Source organism: Chrysemys picta, chromosome 6 (assembly GCF_011386835.1).
Source record: "Chrysemys picta bellii isolate R12L10 chromosome 6, ASM1138683v2, whole genome shotgun sequence".
Lineage (NCBI taxonomy): Eukaryota > Metazoa > Chordata > Testudines > Emydidae > Chrysemys > Chrysemys picta.
The window spans coordinates 94211518-94230556 of NC_088796.1; the positions used below are offsets into that span (position 1 = coordinate 94211518).

Genomic DNA, 19039 nt, shown 5'->3' on the forward strand with positions numbered 1-19039 from the left:
CAGAACTTGGCTCTTGGCAAAGGCTATAGCCTGCATTCTGGCACCAGCATGGGTTCCAAATGCAAACTAATGTGCTGGTGACTCAGAATTTCCACTTTCTCCTTTACTCACTTTACAGATTAGCTTCCCAGTACTGACAGTCCTTGTTCACATGCCCTTTCCAGCAATGATTCCAAACCAGATGCTTCACCTAAAAATAAGACACAAACTTCTCAGGTATATAAATAAAGGGGAGCTTCTACCTGCTGTTCCAAGTTTGTAAAGTGGGGGGGAGGGATAGCTCAGTGGTTTGAGCATTGGCCTGCTAAACCCGGGGTTGTGAGTTCAATCCTTGAGGGGGCCACTTGGGGATCTGGGGCAAAATCAGTACTTGGTCCTGCTAGTGAAGGCAGGGGACTGGACTCGATGACCTTTCAAGGTCCATTCCAGTTCTAGGAGATGGGATATCTCCATTAATTATAAATTATAAAGTACTGATTTTTTTTTTTCAATCTGTAAAAGCTAACATTTTCTTATAGTATCAGTTACATTTTCTGTAATTTTCCAGTTACTGAACTTCAAGGTAGATTAAAAAGAAGCTCTGTTCTGCCACAAGGATACTACAGGTTCCTGTGTTACTCTTTTTGGCATCATCATAACCTTTTTCTGTTTACTGCAAAATGAAGAGCTGCCTATGAAATGTGAGTGCACCTGACCATCCCTGTCCAGGGACAAAGGTGACATTTTATCAGTGCTGCAAAGACTTCTGACAACAACTTTTCTGGTGTTGGTTACTATTGTCCCTACCATTGAAGTCCATTGTACTCCACTTTATCACACACATAATCCAGTTTCTCTAGTTCTTGTAACATGGCCAGCCCATTGACACACTGCAGCTTTTTCCACAGTATTTGAGACAGCCTTTATCTTGGGTTTTGCATTGTCTGGTTCACCAGGTAGCTCTGAGCATGCCTTTTTCAAGGATTTGTAGTTGAGCTTTTACTTTCTACCCCATCTTCTATAGAAAGAAAGCAAGCAAGAAAGAAAGGGTGGTGATTTCCTTGTTGCTATCCCTCCACACAACAGTGAGGTTCCCCTGCAGCATGGGACCTGATCAACTGAAATCTTATGACCACCAGAGGAAGTCCCCATCTAATAAACAGCTCTGTGCTGGAGACTGTCACCTTTTTATGAATGGCTGCTAAAGGGATGGCCTGTGACCATTTGAAATGATAGTCACAAAAGCAAGAGGCAGCTTGCTGTCCACATAGATACATGTAGGGAGTTCAATTACAGGAAGAAATGTGCTGGCTCACGCACTTCCTATTGTCTCATTCCTCTTCCTTTTTCTCCTATGATGCCTTCTTTCCCTTGGGGCAGGGGTCCCCAAAGTGGTGCCCATGGGTGTCATGGCGCCTGCTTGGGCATCTAAGTGCGCCCGCATACTGGCTGGCGGACAAGCATCAGCCGAAATGCCACCGACAAGCAGCAGCATCCAGAGGCGTCGCTGCCGAAATGCCGCCGATTTTTGGTGGCATTTCAGCGGCAACGCCTCTGGATGATGCTGCTTGTCGGCGGCATTTCGGCGGCGACGCATATTGACGTTGCTGCTTGTCGGCGGCATTTCGGCGGATGCTTGTCCACCGCCACGGTCCTCTGTGGCTCGTCGTCTGGCACCCGCCAGACAAAAAAGGTTGGGGACCACTGCCTTGGGGTCTTAACTCCCAAACCAATGATTTATCTTATCATTGGGTTTTTTACTCTTCCCTCTTACATATATCTTTCCCATGTCTTTCTTTCTCTCCCCTACTCTCTCTACTGTTGCCTCATAGTTAGGGCCCTACCAAATTCACAGTTCACTTTGATCAATTTCACAGACATTGGATTTTTGAAATCATAAATTTCATGATTTCAGTCTATTTAAATCTGGAATTTCATGGTGTAACTGTAGGGGTCCTGACCCCGAATGGAGTTGCAGGGGGGTTGCAAGGTTATTGAAGGGGGAGGAGGTTGCGGTACTGCTACCCTTATTTCTGCGCTGCTGCTGCTGACAGCGGTGCTGGGCAGCTGAAGAGCGGTGGCTGCAGGCCGGCTGCCCAGCTCTGAAGGCAGAGCTGCCACCAGCAGCAGCACAGAAGTAAGGATGGAATAGTATGATGTTGCCACCCTTACTGGTAGGGCACCTCCTTCAGAGCTGGGCGCTCAGCCAAGAGTTGCCGCTTTCGGTCCGCCCAGCTTTGAAGGCAGTGCAGAAGTAAGGGTGGCAATACCGCAACCCCCTAAAATAACTTTGGAACCCCCTGCAAATCCCTTTTGGGTCAGGACCCCCAGTTTGAGAAATGCTGGTTTCCCCCATGAAATCTGTATAGTATAGGGTAAAAGCACACAAAAGAGCAAATGTCATGGTCCATGGTGTGTTTTTCATGGCTGTGAATTTGGTAGGGCCCTATTCATAGAAAGTTCATGGCTGGGTGACTAGATTGTGACCATTAAGAGTAGCTTCTCTTTGTCTTCTCCCACCTTCTGTTTTTCTTTTTCCCTCAACTGCTGCCTTATACCCATCTCCTGTTGCATGGTGGGACTATAACATGGAAACCATTGTCCTTCCTTGCTATGTGTAGGTGATGGGCACCTTGTCAGGTGAAGACAGTGCATCTACATTTTTTAAAAGATGAAACCATTACTGCTGCTAACTACTAAAATGGATTCTATCTGTACAGTAACTAAAATGACTGGTTAAATTTCACTAAGTGCCAGAATGAAAATCACAGCACTTAGCATCATGTCACTGGTGTTAGCTCTCTCTAGCCACAGGAGGCTATAGCAACATCGGCTGTAGCAGAAAATAATGTATTGGTAAGGAAAGGAGAGCAGTGTGTTCTAGAAAAGAAAGTATAGTACCAGGTTCTTTCTGGAGCTTTGAATGAAACAATAAACTAACTGGAGTAGAAGAAGTAGATTTTTGTTCCAAGTGGTCAGAGAACCACTTTTGGCTGATTTATCGGGGAAAACAGCTAAAATGTCCCGACCCAACTCTTACGCCCTGTCTCTCCAGCTCCCAACGTAGAGGACTTGCAGAATGTGAGCTCTGCAGCTTTTTGGGGCAGGATAGAAAAGCCACTGTGTGTATTGGCGGCAGTCTTATTAGGGCACGAAGAGCTTGTGTTTTAATCATTTAAATTATTTCTATTTAAACATTACAAAACAGCACTGAGAACCTGCTGTAAACTGCAGCCTGCCAGTCTGCTCTACACCCAGCTGCCTGGAGCACTATCTTCCAAAGTGGAGGGTGACCTTTGGTCTCTGCAGTCACACCTGCCCCCATCCTTACATAAATAACAGCCACCCCACACCTTCTGTGTGATTCCCATCCTTTCATGGCCGTGTGTGTGTGCCTTTGTACATTCTGAGGTTTGAATTAGGCCCCATGAGTTTATTGAATTTTGAAAGCTAAAGCAACTCTTGTTTCTGTTTAATTCTCATTTTTTTGCCAGGGACAACATCTTTCAAGCCAGTGCTTTATTTGTGTGGCATGATAAAACATAGTCAACATTCAAGAAGCACTCCCTGTGCTACCCTGGCAGATTGGCTTCATTTATTGTTTGTTGTCTTTAGTTAAATGAAAGTAGTATGACTGAAATGTTACTAGATGGCATATAAATAGAGGGTCTTATCCAACTTCCCCTGAAGTTAGTGGGAATTGGATAAGCCCAGAAGGAAAGGGAATAAGGCCTTATTATTGAAAAGACACCCAATACACTAGATAACAAAAGTAACAATACTATCTTAATGTAATAGTATGCATCTAATACTAGTATGGCATCAGGTGTATTGGGCATTTTTATCCGTTCTGTTTTATATTCTGTTTGTATTTGTTTTATATTTTGAGTGTTAATTTTACTGATTCTGAAAAGGAGACTTAATAATACTGACTAGTGCAATGACTAATACTCTTGTAGTATGTGATGTGCATTTTCTTAGGCATACACATAGGAGCAAAACCTGTCCCCAGCACACAACCCAAGTAGTCAAACTGTAACCTGGGAAGTTCTTCAGGGGAGGAATTAATGAATCCTTCTTTCCTAGGTCCTGGGAGTGGCAGCACTGTAGCTGGTTGCCTGGGATGCTTGTGGATGAAGCAAGGATGACCATCTTTGAAAATCTGGGACTAAAAATCTAGGCTGGGATTTTGGCACCACAGTGCCATTGACTTTCAGCAAGGGGTGGGCATGTCACTCTTAGATTCCTTTTAAAAATCCTAGCCTTAAGGGACAATTTTTAAAAATGAAGGCCCAAGCTCTTCCTGCAAGAAAGTGCAAAAATCCACCTGCAGTTTCACACTTCCTCCCTACGATTATTCATTATAATCAGCTAATTACACCCAGTGGATAAAGAATTAGCCTTACGTATGCACAACTGCATTAATTGCACACACTAGCACATTTTCATGTCTTTTTTGTTGTTGGTTTTTTTTTTTTTTGTTTTGCATGGGGACATGCTTTTGAAAATTAATCCCATATTTGCACATCAGAATACAATATGGTCAGTCCTCGATTACTGAACTTCAGTTACTCTGAATTGTGTGCGGGTACAATCTTGTTGTGGGTGTTCCCTCACACACAACAGTTAATTTAGGCCAAATGAAGAAAACAATGGTACTTCAGCATAATAAATAATAGGCTACATTGTCAAAGTAATGACTCTGTTTGTAATTCAGGATGAGTGAAACAGGAAAAACATGACTATAAATTGATCACAGTATAACCTGATCACATTGGTGGGAGGCTAAAATGTCAATTTTTCCTTTTCTTTTGTACTAAATTGAAGTAGGGGATATAATGAGTATTATTTGGACGGTTTAGCCTTTTGTGTTATGTGGGGGTGCTATTACGCTCGTCATTGGGTTTAATTTAAAAATTAAGGGCACAGCAGGAAATTCTTCTCCCAGTTATATCCGGTGAAAACTGGAATACCTCTTCTGACGACAGTGAAGTTACTCCAGATTTATCCTGATGTAACTTTGAGCAGGATTTGGCCTACAGCGTTCAGAAAGAGCATCATTTCTTCCTGATAGCATTTTATTTAATGCAACCCAACCAATAGAAATGTGTGGATAAGGCACATTAGTCGTACGTGAGCACTTTTCGCTAACGAGGAATCGGCCATATTTGCACTTGTCGGCTTAAAAAGTATAGCTCTGAAGAAGTGGGGAGGGCGGGAAACAAGTTGTAAAATAGTACAAAAACGTAAGAGTTGAAGTTTGTAGGGCTTTTTTTTCCCCCTATGTAATTTGCTTTTGTATTCATTATATCCCCCCCTGTATTTCCAGTAAAGGGTTACCTTCGAGTTCAACGTTCACCCTAGAAGACAGTGCCATCTACTTGACTTCAGAACAGAGCACACTGGAAATGGAAAATGATAATGCTTCAGTTTTGGATGTCTATTTAGTAAGTTGTCAGACTGTGTTGCTTTCATTTCTTAATTTATGATTTCTTCTAGTTTTATTTATTTAAGATCACAATAGTCCCACTGAAATATTCCAAGTATTTAAACTTAAGCAAACACTTAAGTACCCTGCTGAATCAGGATCTTAAAGAATTCAAATGTTCACTAAGTGATTATTCATTGTTGTATTATTCAAGAGGTATGCCAAAACATTTCTCGACATACCCTAGCAATAATAATTTTTTTACAATCTTGTGGAAAAGCAGACTTGTTTTTTTACTTCACACCTTGAACTTTTCATAGTGTTGCAGCTTAATTTTCCAAGACTGAAAACTATCATTTCTGCATACAAATATTTGTGAAGTCAAAAACAACTGGTTTTGCACAGCTGGACTTAAAATAAACAGTGGTTCCTTTTTCACTCTTAATAACACAGCTGTGGCTGCAGAAGTATGTTGAAGTTACAGCTTTCCTCTTTTGCTGTGGTTCCCAGTGAGTAGTCTGTGTTTTGCTGTATAGCAAATTTCATTATTTGAAGTGAGAAACTCCTTTATAAGGCCACAGTTTGGATTATCTACATGTGTGTCTGTGCAGTTCTGCTTTTAAATAACTCTGATCACTACGTTTAGGATTTTCAAGCCTCAAAGGCACCCAAATCCAATTGGATTGTAATGGGGATTTGGACAGATATCTCTTTCAGGTCTACTTGGAAATCCCAGCATGAAGACAGCATTTTGTAATAAAATCAATACTTGCTGTCTCTCCCCCTGCCACCCAAATACGTTCAATTTCATATGACGATATTGTGTTGGGTCTATTTTTCTAGGGGTTTTGTGTTTTTAAAATGGAAAATAGAAATTTCCTCAAAAATGGAGCAGGCAAAAGATTAATAGGATGAAGGCAAGAGGTTTTTGTGTGAAACTTTGGCATGAATTACAGTGGAGGAAAAAAGGAAAATGTCTGATTAGAATGAAAAATCCCAAAAGGTGACAATCATTTATCACTTAGAAAAGGATTATCCTAGGATTCTGTTTTTCCTGATGTCTTATGGTTCCTGGCTTTCTTGTCCCATGGGATCCAGTAGACCTGTTACAGTGGTTTGTGTTTCAGATCCCCATACTGTCCTTGCACTTTACATGCACTATCACACAACATGTTCTATCTCCTGAGTAGTTTTCAAGCCATGCAAAACTGAATGTCGAACACCTTTAATAATCCAACCCATGTAACAGTCATTGCTCCCCACTTCAGTACCAGTTGCAAGCAGCCAGTGCTCACTTATATATAGAACTGGTTTAACTGACAATTTTGTGTCCATCAAGCAATCCATTACACTCTACTCTACTCTTTGTATAAATCAGCCTTGTTGCTGGTTTGTTGTTGACATTAATATTCACCACCAATGGAGCACTTGCTAAGGTTGGAAATCAGGGGAAATGGAGATATAAAGAGCAGTTACATGGATCTCCTCTTCCCTTCATTCCCTCCCAAAAAATCCAGCCTAGATGAAACATTTTATTTTGCTTAGAAAACTATAATATGCTTATTTTTAATTATTTGCTTAGCACAAATGCTAGTGGACACTTAAATAAAGTAAACCCCAAAATAAAGATTACAGTCTAAAAGTAAGATGCACAAAAGACAGAATGTGCTGGGAAATCCAGTGGTGGGAATAACTTAGTTTGGATTTAATTAAAGTGATAAACTTTCTCATTATGACTCTCACAGAGGTATGTATTTTTAGATTTATTGAGAGACAGAGTGGGTGAGGTAATATATTTTATTGGACCAACTTCTGTTGGCGAAAGACAAGCTTTCGAGCTTACACAGAGCTCTTCTTTAGGTCTGCGAAAGGTACTCAGTGTCACAGCTAAATACAAGGTGGAATAGATTGTTTCAGCATAAAGAGTTAACGTGTTGTAAGTGACCATTCAAGGTGAAGGTAACACATTTCATCACTTTGTCTCTGGGTGAATATACAAAACTGATTAAAACACTAAATGTATTATTGATCAGTGTGACTAGCAATGTAAATAAAATCCTGCCCCTTAGAGAAGACTGTGTACACAGCACTCTGCCCCTCAAGCAAAAGCCTGGACAAATAGGAAGAAACTGTGCCCTGAAGGTCGTCAAGCTTTTGTTCAACTATAAAAGAGTTATGGACCCAACTGATAAGGGTCTGAGGCCATGTCTATGGTGAAGACACTCTATGCCAGCATAAAATAACCACCTTCGCAAGCGGCAGAAGTTTCTCTCCCACCAACAGCGCTGGGCACACAAGTTGGTGTACTTATGTCGCTTGGGGGGTGGTTTATTCACCCCCTGGAGCGACTAAATTATGCTGACATAGGCTATGGTGTAGACAGCCTTATTCTGCATCTAACTACTTCAAAAGAATCAAATGGATGTCCCAGACCAGCAGGTGTCTTGTGACTTTGTATGCTGGAGGAAGGAAGGGTCAGTGACGCAGTCTGTGGCACAAGCCTTTTACTTCTGAAGACCTCATTAGATCATCCTATATAGTTTGAAACAATGGTAAAGCTGTGATTAAAATAAGACTCAGGACTGAAGTAGCAGTGATATGTTTTCAGCTTAATTCACAGCTGGTGGATCGGAGTGCACTTCCATTTTCTGTGTTTAGGATCATGATTAAATGGTTTTCATGAACAACGCACCAAAGCTGGTCATTCTAATCATGCATTTCCTAGGAAAACTAGACAAATCAAAGATGACTACTTTCAGATGGATTTAAGCATCTGTTGAACATCATCATAAAAGAAATTGACATGAGTCAATCATTAAAGGAAAACCTGTTTAAATGTCATTTGAAGGTTATCTTGTTAGCAGGCTGGTTAATCCTTATCAATGGTTTTGTTGTAAGGCAAGCTTCTAAAACCTTATCTGTTAGATATTATAATGTGTAATGCTTTAACTTGCTTCATTTCAATAACTCCATTGCCTTACTCTTCTTGCTTTGAAGTGCTAAGCTTCTTAAAGAATATTAAGGACTTCAATAAAATAAGATCAGTCATGTCTTTTATCCTATAAATGAGGAAAATAGTAAAATAAAATGGACTTACCACCTACAGGGAGGGCAGAGTATCTAGCTCTGAACAATATTGTGTATAACAAATAATTTAGATGGTTGGGTAAACTTGGGGGGTTTTGGTAGAAATTAGTTTGTTGTAGATAAGAGCTCTTGTTTATTGGGTGTTGTATTAATGGACAAATTCTGGAACTGCACTATTTCATCATAGAAACAGGTGCACATAATCCTGCAAATGTCGTCTTGACTGTTTTTGCCATCTGTATCTCCAAGCACAATTGCCAAGCCCTGCAAAGGAGATTTCAGTCCAGAATAGGAGTAATCCAATCTGCAGGTTTGGGGTGCTGCTTACATGCCATAGAAAGGTAAAGGGGTTTACACAGACAAATGTATAGACCACACCCACCTGGAAACCCCCTACAAGGCTTCTATTGTGAAAAGCCTCCAGAGTATTTCATGGGTTTTGTGGGGAAGCCAAAATCAGGACAGAACTTCCATTTTACATTTTCTTTTGGCCATTTGTTTTCTGGCCTTTGTGTATGGGCATCAGCCAGCAGAAATTTATTCATAGCTACTGGACCTGATTCTCATCTAATTTTAAACTGGTGTGGAGTTACTCGGTTCGTGTCCATGCTAGTGCGAGATCAGAATTGGGTCTGTTATGTCTAATATATATTACATGTTGCACTGTGAATGCCTGAGACAAACTATCAATATTGGGGATTGCTAAGGAAGTGTAGTGCCATACTCCTGCAGTCACTTTTCCAGGAAGTCCATTGCCGACCATAGTCCTGGTTAGTTTCACTCTGCATTAGCGGCTGTTGCTTTTTAAACTCTTAAATCAGTGTAGAAATGCAACAATGCTCTCTTGCAGCTGCTGTTCTGAACATATGGGGGGCAGTGTGTGGGGGGGGGGGAAGACAACCTTGAAAGCACACTAATGACAAATAATGTTAAGGTGACCATATTTTCAAAACTGAAAATCAGGAAAATTGTGATGACATTTTTTCAGGTTGTGAAAAAGACACAGAAAAGGACACTTAAAAAAAAGAGTTGATGTTGTTACTGCCAGCTTCTGACTCTGAGTGGAGAATTTTTTCCACTAGCTTATCATTATGAATTAATTATCATGAAACATTGAACAAGTGTAATTTAACATTCTCTCTGAGCAAAAGAACAAGTTTGACAGTGTCTACATCATTCAATTTTTCTTTTTGCTCCAAACACTAGTCATTACTCTGAACCCTCGTTCCACTGAATTGTTCCTGGTAAATAGAACAAATTCCACATTGTATAACAATATTTTATGAACAAATATGTTGTGACTATAAAAAAGCCAAATATTTTGATTGTAATGGGGAAAAAACAAGACATTTCAGGTGTCATAAAAGAAGATTCTGAGACTCTAGGACCTTAAATGAAAAATTGGGACATATGATCACTTTAATTGGTGTTCACGTTAAAATACTTTTGTCAGACTTTACTGTAAAACACTGCTAGTTATTTTATTTTCCTGTTAAACCTTTTTAGTCCAGATACTAAATTAATCAAACGTAGAATTTATTAATAATACATGACTAAGCGTGCTTCATGCAGAATAAGTTCAAGGCAATCTCAGTGGTTTCCAAATATTCAAGTAGTGTAAGAATGGTGGGTTGGTGTCAGATGGCTAAAGAATGTTTTCAATTAATTAATTGTTGAACTTTATAAATCATAAAGACTTTATTTTTCTGGAGTCTTTAATTTAAAAGAGGCATTTGTATGAAATCCATGAATTTTTAATAGCTAATTTATACATATTTAAAATATCAGTGTGCTTTTTTCTCATGGAAGATGCAGTTAATTAGTAAAGCAAATAATAGAATGAAGGTAAATTTCTTGCTAAATGTTAAGTATAAACATATATTTATGATTAACCATAAACAAAGCAACAAAATAAGAGATAATCAAAACATTCTTATATAACTAAATATAGAGAACGAGCGCAACAAAATAGTTTTAATCCCTCCTTAAAATATCCTTGTTTCTTCTTTCCTCGTCTGATAGGGCCGGTGATGCTGAGAGTTTCTATTTGCCAAACACTCTGCATAGTCCAAGTAACAGTCTCCATTATCTTTATCTTCGCACAGAACCCATTCTGAGTAATATAATAATTTCTTCCAGCAATACAACAGTGTCATATAAATGTGGAATTTACTTGATTTTATAAATACTGTGCTTTGTATATTTTGAAAATAAGGGTAAATCCTTTAGCACATGAGCTTTGTAATAAAACCCCTGGCCTGTTTGTTTTTCTAACTAATCATTTATTTTTAACGCTTGTATTGTATACTCAAATCTTGGTTAAAATTTGAATATACACTGTGTAGCATTATGCCTTAAATGATGTATGGAGTCAGATACTATGTGCACATAGAATCATAGAACTGGAACAGACCTTGAGAGGTCATCTAATCCAGTCCCCTGCACTCAAGGCTGGGCTAAGTATTATCTAGACCATTCCTGACAAGTGTTTGTCCAACCTGCTCTTAAAAAATCTCCTATGATGGAGATTCTACCATATCCCTATGCAATTTATTCCAGTGTTTAACTACCATGACGGGAAGTTTTTCCTAATGTCCAACCTAAACCACCCTTGCTGCAATTTAAGCCCATTGCTTCTTGTCCTATCCTCAGAGGTTAAGAACAATTTTTCTCCCTCCTTCTTGTAACCTTTTATGTACTTGAAAACTCTTATGTCCCCTCTCAGTTTTCTCTTCTCCAGACTAAACAAACCCAATTTTTTCAATCTTTCCTCATAGGTGATGTTTTCTAGACCTTTAATCATTTTTGTTTCTCTTCTCTGGACTTTCTCCAATTTGTCCACATCCTTCCTGAAATGCGGCACCCAGAACTGAACACAATAGTCCAGTTGAGCTTAATCAGCACGGAGTAGAGCGGAAGAATTACTTCTCGTGTCTTACTTACAGTATTCCTGCTAATACATCCCAGAATGTTTGGTTTTTTTGCAACAGCGTTACACTGTTGGCTCACATATTTAGCTTGTGGTCCACTATGACCCCCAGATCCCTTTCCGCAGTACTCCTTCCTAGGCAATCATTTCCCATTTTGTATGTGTACAACTGATTGTTCCTTCCTAAGTGGAGTATTTTGCATTTCTCCTTATTGAATTTCATCCTATTTACTTCAGATCATTTCTCCAGTTTGTCCAGATCATTTTGAATTTTAATCCTATCTTCCAAAGCACTTGCAACCCCTCCCAGCTTGGTATTGTCTGCAAACTTTATAAGTGTACACTCTATGCCATTATCTAAATCATTGATGAAGATATTGAACAGAACCAGACCCAGAACTGATCCCTGCGGGACCCCATTCATGATGTCCTTCCAGCATGACTGTGAACCACTGATAACTACTCTCTGGAAATGATTTTCCAACCAGTTGTGCACCCACCTTATAGTAGTCCATCTAGGTTGTACTTCCCTAGTTTGTTTATGAGAAGGTCATGCGAGACAGTATCAAAAGCCTTACTAAAGTCAAGATATACTACATCTACCACTTCCCCTCTATCCACAAAGCTTGTTACCCTGTCAAAGAAAACTATCAGGCTGGTTTGACACAATTTGTTCTTGACAAATCCATGCTTACTGTTATTTATCACGTTATTATCTTCTAGGTGTTTGCAAATTGATTGCTTAATTATTTGCTCCATTATCTTTCCGGGTACAGAAGTTAAGCTGACTGGTCTATAATTCCTCGGGTTGTCCTTATTTCCCTTTTATAGATGGGCACTATATTTTCCCTTTTCCAGTCTTCTGGAATGTCTCCCATCTTCCATGACTTTTCAAAGATGATTGCTAATGCCTCAGATATCTCCTCAGTCAGCTCCTTGAGTATTCTAGGATGCATTTCATCAGGCCCTGGTGATTTAAAGACATCTGACTTGTCTAAGTAATTTTTACTTGTTTTTTTCCCTATTTTAGACTCTGATCCTACCTCATTTTCACTGGCATGCACTATTTTAGATGTCCGATTGACGTGAAAGCCGAAACAAAGAAGTCATTAAGCACCTCTGCCATTTCCACATTTTCTGTTATTGTCTTTTCCCCCCTCATTGAGTAACCAAGGCCTACTCTGTCCTTGGTCTTCCTCTTGTTTCCAATGTATTTGTAGAATGTTTTCTTGTTTCCTTTTATGTCCGTAGCTAGTGTGATCTTGTTTTGTGGCTTGGCTTTTCTAATTTTGTCCCTACGTACTTGTGTTATTTGTTTATATTCATCCTTTGTAGTTTGACCAAGTTTCCACTTTTTATAGGACTCTTTTTTGAATTTTAGATCATTGAAGATCTCCTGGTTTAGCCAGGGCGGGCTCTTGCCATACTTCCTATCTTTCCTATGCAGTGGGATAGTTTGCTCTTGTGCCCTTAATAATGTCTCTTTGAAAAACTGCCAACTGTCTGCAATTGTTTTTCCCCTTAGACTTGCTTCCCATGGGATTTTACCTTCCAACTCCCTGAGTTTGCTAAAGTCTGCCTCCTTGAAATCCATTGTCTCTATTGTGCTGTTCTCCCTTCTACCATTCCTTAGAATAGTGAATTCTACCATTTCATGATCACTTTCACCCCAGTTGCCTTCCATTTTCAAATTCTCAACCAGTTCTTCCCTATTTGTCAAAATCAAATCTAGAACAGCCTCCCCTCTAGTAGCTTTCTCCACATCCAGTCATTGCAGGGATAGTGTATATGTCTATGGACAATATTGTCCAAAGCTCCCTGTTTATTAAGTGACATTGTCAGTGTTGTGCACAAGCAGAAGCTTTTTTGAACTGAACACAAAAGCATCTGGAGCCCTCCTTTAAATCTCAACAAATGTCTTTGAATCCTAAGGTATGTATTGGGGAGGTTGGGTAGTATGGAGTGGACCCAATCCTGACAAATCAATTGGTGCTGTGGATGCTTAGTACCTCTGAAGATCAGGCCCAAGATGTCCAAGGCTCTGAACCCAAAAATGGAGGCCTTCAAAATTATCTTCTTTTGAGGGGGGGAAAAACAAAACCAAAAACCCCACAATGCTGCCATCTGTTGTTGCAATGGCATCTAAAATGGAGTACACATTTGTAGTCTAATATGGTTGAAAGTATTTTTTATCCATTTATCACTGCCTCTTTTTAAAAAGGAAAATGTTCACTTTGAAATACACAGGTCCTAATTTTGTCCTTTGAATAGGAGTGCATGGCTGCCATTGACTTTAACTGAAGTTATACCCAGGCATCTGAGAGCAGAGTTTGGACCACGGGACATATTTTAAGTTTTTAAGAAAGAATATAACCACTGCAAGGCATCCATCTCTCTTTGTATCAAAGTCAGATACAAGAAAAATGTGCTTTACTAAATGCAAAGGTATTTCAGGTTACAATTAACACATTAGCGAAGTGAGTCGAGTGCAGAAAGCCTGTGTAAATTTCAATAAACCATAAATTATTGGCGCCCTGAGGCTTTTTAATGTGTTGCATGAGGAAATCAATTTACTGAGGAATGAATGCATGAAAAATTAATAGAGCACAAAAATATGCTCCAATGATGGAGCACGTTCTAAATCCATTACATAACAAAGCCTGGCTAGTACAAAAACATTATTTGATTCAGTGTTTCGCCCATTGTAGCTGTCGGTCACTTTTGTCTTGTTATGCGTTTCCCATCAAAGATCTCAGCTCTGATCGCCATGACCATATTCATTCATTATCAATATGGGCAGGAAACACTGCTTCTCTGTTTGCCCTCAGTGTCTCTGCAACAACTGTGCCATAGGTATTGCTCAAAGAGAAACAGTTCCTGAACATTGAAGATGGGAGTTTTGCCTGAAATAGCAAGTTTTGACCCAGAGTGGGGCATTCCAGACACCAACCCCCTACAGCCCAGTTGCCTTTCTTCTCACTACCATGAGCGTCATTTTTGTGACACAGCACTAATTCTGTCTGTCTGTAGTCATGTCCAACTTCAGTCCTGTCAATCCTTCTCCTTACACATTGTAAACTGTGTGCAGCTTTTTTCCTAAATGTTTAGGGCTCAATTGTGACTAGCCTGTTCAGGTCAGGGATGTGAGAAGGAGCAAGGAGAAGCTAGTCACAATGGCAGAGTACACAGTACAGGAACCACTTAAAGCAAGTGCCAACAGCGCTATTGGTCTCTGGGGGCTAGGAGAAGTGAGGGTGGGGCCTGAGTTCGACTGGTGTGGTGAGGGAACGCATACTGTACCCTTTCCAAAGATGTAACAATGGCCACTCCGACCCTGCCCCTCAGCCACACACACTAGCTCAGTTATCAATGGGAAAACTGTGCTTCATTTATCCTGGTCTCATGAAAACATGCTAGCAAAGTGATTTATTTAGCTCTGTCTTCTTGCAAAATTGATGATTTAAAAAAAAAAAAAGTTCATTTGTCAGGTTCACTTCACTCAGTCATCAAAATACATTCCTTCTATTCAGTCATCAGTTCCACATCATCCATCCACCCAAATTCATTCTATTCACCTATTCAGCAGTTTCACTTTACATAGTAAATTACTTTGCATACTGAACCCACGTCCCACATATAGCAGCATAACCTGCCATGGCCAGGATGTCATGTCCAAACACTGAGGATGAGGAGATATATGCTTCAGTCTATTCAGTAAGCAACTGATTACAAAATTCTGCTTGCGCCATTTTCCAGTGTACAACTGAATCACAGTTCTGAAAGTTTGCAGCAGTGTAACATTATGTGGATCATATGCCTGGTGCCAGATACATTTATTTTAATTAGCATTATGTGTATGATTTCTATCTGTTGGTTGCCTTTTCCTAAATAAGATAAGCTATTCAAAATGCCTGAGGAGCTTTCATTTTCCTCCACTGCCAAGGTTAGATTCTTTTCTTGAATTGTTTGAAGGTTAATTAAATACCTTTATCTGGAACTAAAGTTAACAGTGACCTACAAAAGAGTTTAATAAAAATGGGGCTTTTGTGCCTTCTGTGCTTTATTTGGATGTACAAAGAAATTCTTAAAGTGGAGTCTGGATTGGTTTGGGGTTTTTTCACTTTAGAAATTCTAGTGATGTCAATTATGGTCTTCCCTGGTTTTTCTAGAAGTTTGTTGGGGATCCATTTGACCTTGATTTAAGTGCCCAATATAGACCCATCTGATCCTACAGAAATATTAAAAATAAAATTTGTGCTATAAAAATGAGTTTCTCCAGTAATATTATAGAATATAGTAATTCGTTATATAATTTTAAATCTGTCATGTTCATTAGTCATATTATGAGTGACTTTTGTAGCTTTATTATTTACATATGTATTAATTATTCATGAGGCTTTACAGCTCCATAAGAAAATCTACACCTGGAGGAATGTATATTCAGTTTATTTTCTAAGGGCCAAATCTTGGTCCTCTTGAAGCTAATGGAAGTTTTGTAGTTGACTTCAATGAGACCAGGATTTTGCCCCATGTGCATTCTAAGGCCCTGATCAATCCTACAAGGTTATAAATGCCTCATGTGATTGGCTGATGCCCTTCACTTTCACTGACTTCAGTGATATCCAGGTTGCCCAGCATCTCGCAAGATCAAATATTGGTTTTATGTATTAAGTATATCAATATTCACAGACATAAATGTAAGAGGGATACTATTCTACAGGGGAGAAGATAATACTATACATGTGAATTAAAAAAAATAAATAAAAGAGGATCACTGCAGAACTATACTGCAAGTCACTGAAGCGTGGAGATGGAGGGTGTCTCTCTCATTCCAAGCTGCAATCCAGACCAGTGAGAGGTTGTCTCACCACCTGCCCTGCAACCTTGAGTGCTTCACAATGCTTTGTTGTTGTAGCTCCCAACCAGGGCCACTCACAAACAGCCTAACATTGTGTAGGTCACTCACTGAGTGTCTGTGTATAGCTGCAGCCCTGGTCCAGCCACTCTGATCCCAGCAGTCTATCAGCAACACTCCAGTCACACTCTGGCTTCCAGCAGACTTGGTTACTACTTGCAGGGCCGACACATTCCCAGTCCCAAATTTTCCCAAAAAATGTGTTGCACTTTCCAGCCCCTCTCCTGGACAGTCTGGATATTAAAGGTCTGTTGTCTTGTAAAGGATCAATTTTCAACAGTTTGCTACTTTAATTGGTGTTACCAAACAGTTCAGTTTAAACACAACACCAGATTAGTTTAGATTAAAATTAAAACAAGTTTATTTAATTACAGAAATAGGTTGTTTTAAGTGAGTACAAATCTAAAGTATCAGAGGGGTAGCTGTGTTAGTCTGGATCTGTAAAAAGCAACAAAGTCCTGTGGCACCTTTAAGACTAACAGATGTATTGGAGTATAAGCTTTTGTGGGTGAATACCCACATGCGTCTGACGAAGTGGGTATTCACCCATGAAAGCTTATGCTCCAATACATCTGTTAGTCTTAAAGGTGCCACAGGACTCTCTTGTTGCTTTTTACAAATATAAAGGTATCAAAGTCAGAAATGGTTACAGGAAAAATCAAGATAAAATGCTTCCTAGTAGCTAAAATTTAACAAGCTAGACTTGGCTCAAGGTAAATCCTTACCACATGTTCCCAGCAACTGTGCTGACCAGAGTCTCAGGGGCAGAGATGAAAGTGGGCTGGTACGGGCCAGTACGGCATACAGGTAAGAAGTGGCTGCTGTTAACGTTGGCTGTGTACAGGCCCATAAAGTGTTGCCACGGCAGTGCTTTAATGTCACTGCCCTTTTGCCTCCCCCAGGGCCGCCGAGAGGGGGGGGGGCAAAAGGGGCAGGTGCCCCAGAGCCCGGCAATTTAAAAGGGCCCGGGGCTCCCGGCCAGAGCCCCGGGCTCTTTAAATCGCTGTCGGAGTCTGGGCTGTGCGGGCCCGGCAGCGCTGAAGGGCTGGCTGGGAGAGACTGATGCGCCCCCCCCCCAGCCCTGCCCCTTCTATCCGAGGCCCTGCCCCTTCTGGGGGCCCGGAGCCAGGCCCCCCTACTGGTAAGACTTTTAAATTACTTTCACCCCTGCTAAGGGGTCAGAATCTCCCCACAAAGTCAAAGGGCTTGTTCCTTTGTCATCTTAGGTGAAAAAGACCTGGGGTGTGTTTGCACCCTTGAAATGTGTTATCCATGGATAATATTCATTCCAGATGTGAGGAAGAATACATAGAAACTTGTGGTTAAAGAGGTTCAATGTCATTTGCTAAAATACATATAGATCTGTTCCTGTCCCCCTTTGTTGCCAGAGAATGCCCTCGTGACAGGTGATTACCAACCAACTTTGACACCTGGCTAGAGGTGTCAGCTTGTCTTTTGTTTTTGAGAAACAAGTTTGCTCCCTCCCCAGATAGACTGGTAAACACGGTTGTTATAATTTCATTTAATGTTCATAATTCTTTATATACATTACACAAGAATATTCATGATCAGTGTTACTAGTTTATAAATGATACCTTGCAAGGCATATTTTGCACAAAGATTATTACAGTATTGTGTAGGGTGTGACTACAGGAGTGCTTTTGGTCACAGAGAAAGATTTTATCCAATTACTATTTTATAAAGTGCAGAATAAAGAAACAAAACCTCCTGACCTCTTAAATCATTTTCTATTTCCAGTAATAGAGAATAAAAGAAAATCAAAGTAAAAGTGGATAAGAAGTGACCATGGTTGATGAAGAGCACTTTCTGCACTCCTGATTTAAAGGGAAGAATTTGCTGAGCCTAATCGACAAAGAGTAATAATCAATGGAGCTTATCTCTGAGAAATGTCATGGGAACCTTGAACCGTGGAAATGATAGCTAGACTCAACAGATGTGACATGAAACATTCCACACTTTGCTATCATGTGCTGTTGCTTGCTAAACTGTGAAGAACTGCATAAACTGTATTTAAGATGCTTTCTATACTAGTGCCAATCACCTTTTTTGGACTTGAAAGTGATATTTTCCTATTGACTCTCATGATTTCATTTGCATGTATTCAGTGATTGTGTACAAGCAAAATATGTAATCTGCTTTACCTATTTAAAGATCCATCATCAACACAGTGGTAAATAAAACTAATTCCACTTTTTTCTCCCCCAGAATCGTAATTACTTAGGTCCATATTGTTGGAAGTCCAAATTGATTTCAAACAAGGATTAATGTAAATGTCTGCACTTGCTTTATGGACAATAGCCTCTAAAGATATTTTCACTGTTTGATAGTGAAATGAGAAAAAAAAGCTATTTATAACAAGGCCTTATGTTATGTACATACATTGTCTTTGAAATGTGTGATTTAGTTTATTGCTTGTAAAAGAGAAATTATATAATTTATTTAGTAAATACTACTGTAAACTATAGTTTTATTGACAGAAATAAAATATTTTGTTCTCAAAATGTATGGTGCATCATTTCAAGCTGTTTCTGGTCTATACGCTTCCTGTTCTTGTCCTTCTGAGCCTTTCTAAGAGAATCATTATTTATGCACTGTGCCAAACAGTATATAACAGGTAATCTGTCCCATATCGCCTCACATAGAAAAGAGGGTGGAAAAAACATTTTACTAGAAGGAGAAA

The 19039-nt window shown here is 39.7% G+C and overlaps 1 protein-coding gene across 32 annotated transcripts in view; it reads left to right on the forward strand.

Annotated features, from left to right (window-relative positions):
* Positions 1-18860, forward strand: part of PIP5K1B (phosphatidylinositol-4-phosphate 5-kinase type 1 beta) — a 221687-nt gene extending 202827 nt beyond the window's left edge. For 15 of the 32 annotated variants that reach the window (XM_065550483.1, XM_065550503.1, XM_065550486.1 and 12 more), the window contains 2 exons: positions 5309-5426; positions 10517-15632. In XM_065550483.1, the coding sequence (XP_065406555.1) occupies positions 5309-5426; positions 10517-10525 (127 nt within the window). In that variant the 3' untranslated portion in view covers positions 10526-15632. Of the gene's footprint in view, positions 1-5308; positions 5427-10516; positions 15633-18096 lie in introns of those variants that run through there. The other 17 variants (XM_065550492.1, XM_065550488.1, XM_065550497.1 and 14 more) reach the window with 2 other exon arrangements.
* The last annotated feature ends 179 nt before the right edge of the window (positions 18861-19039 follow it).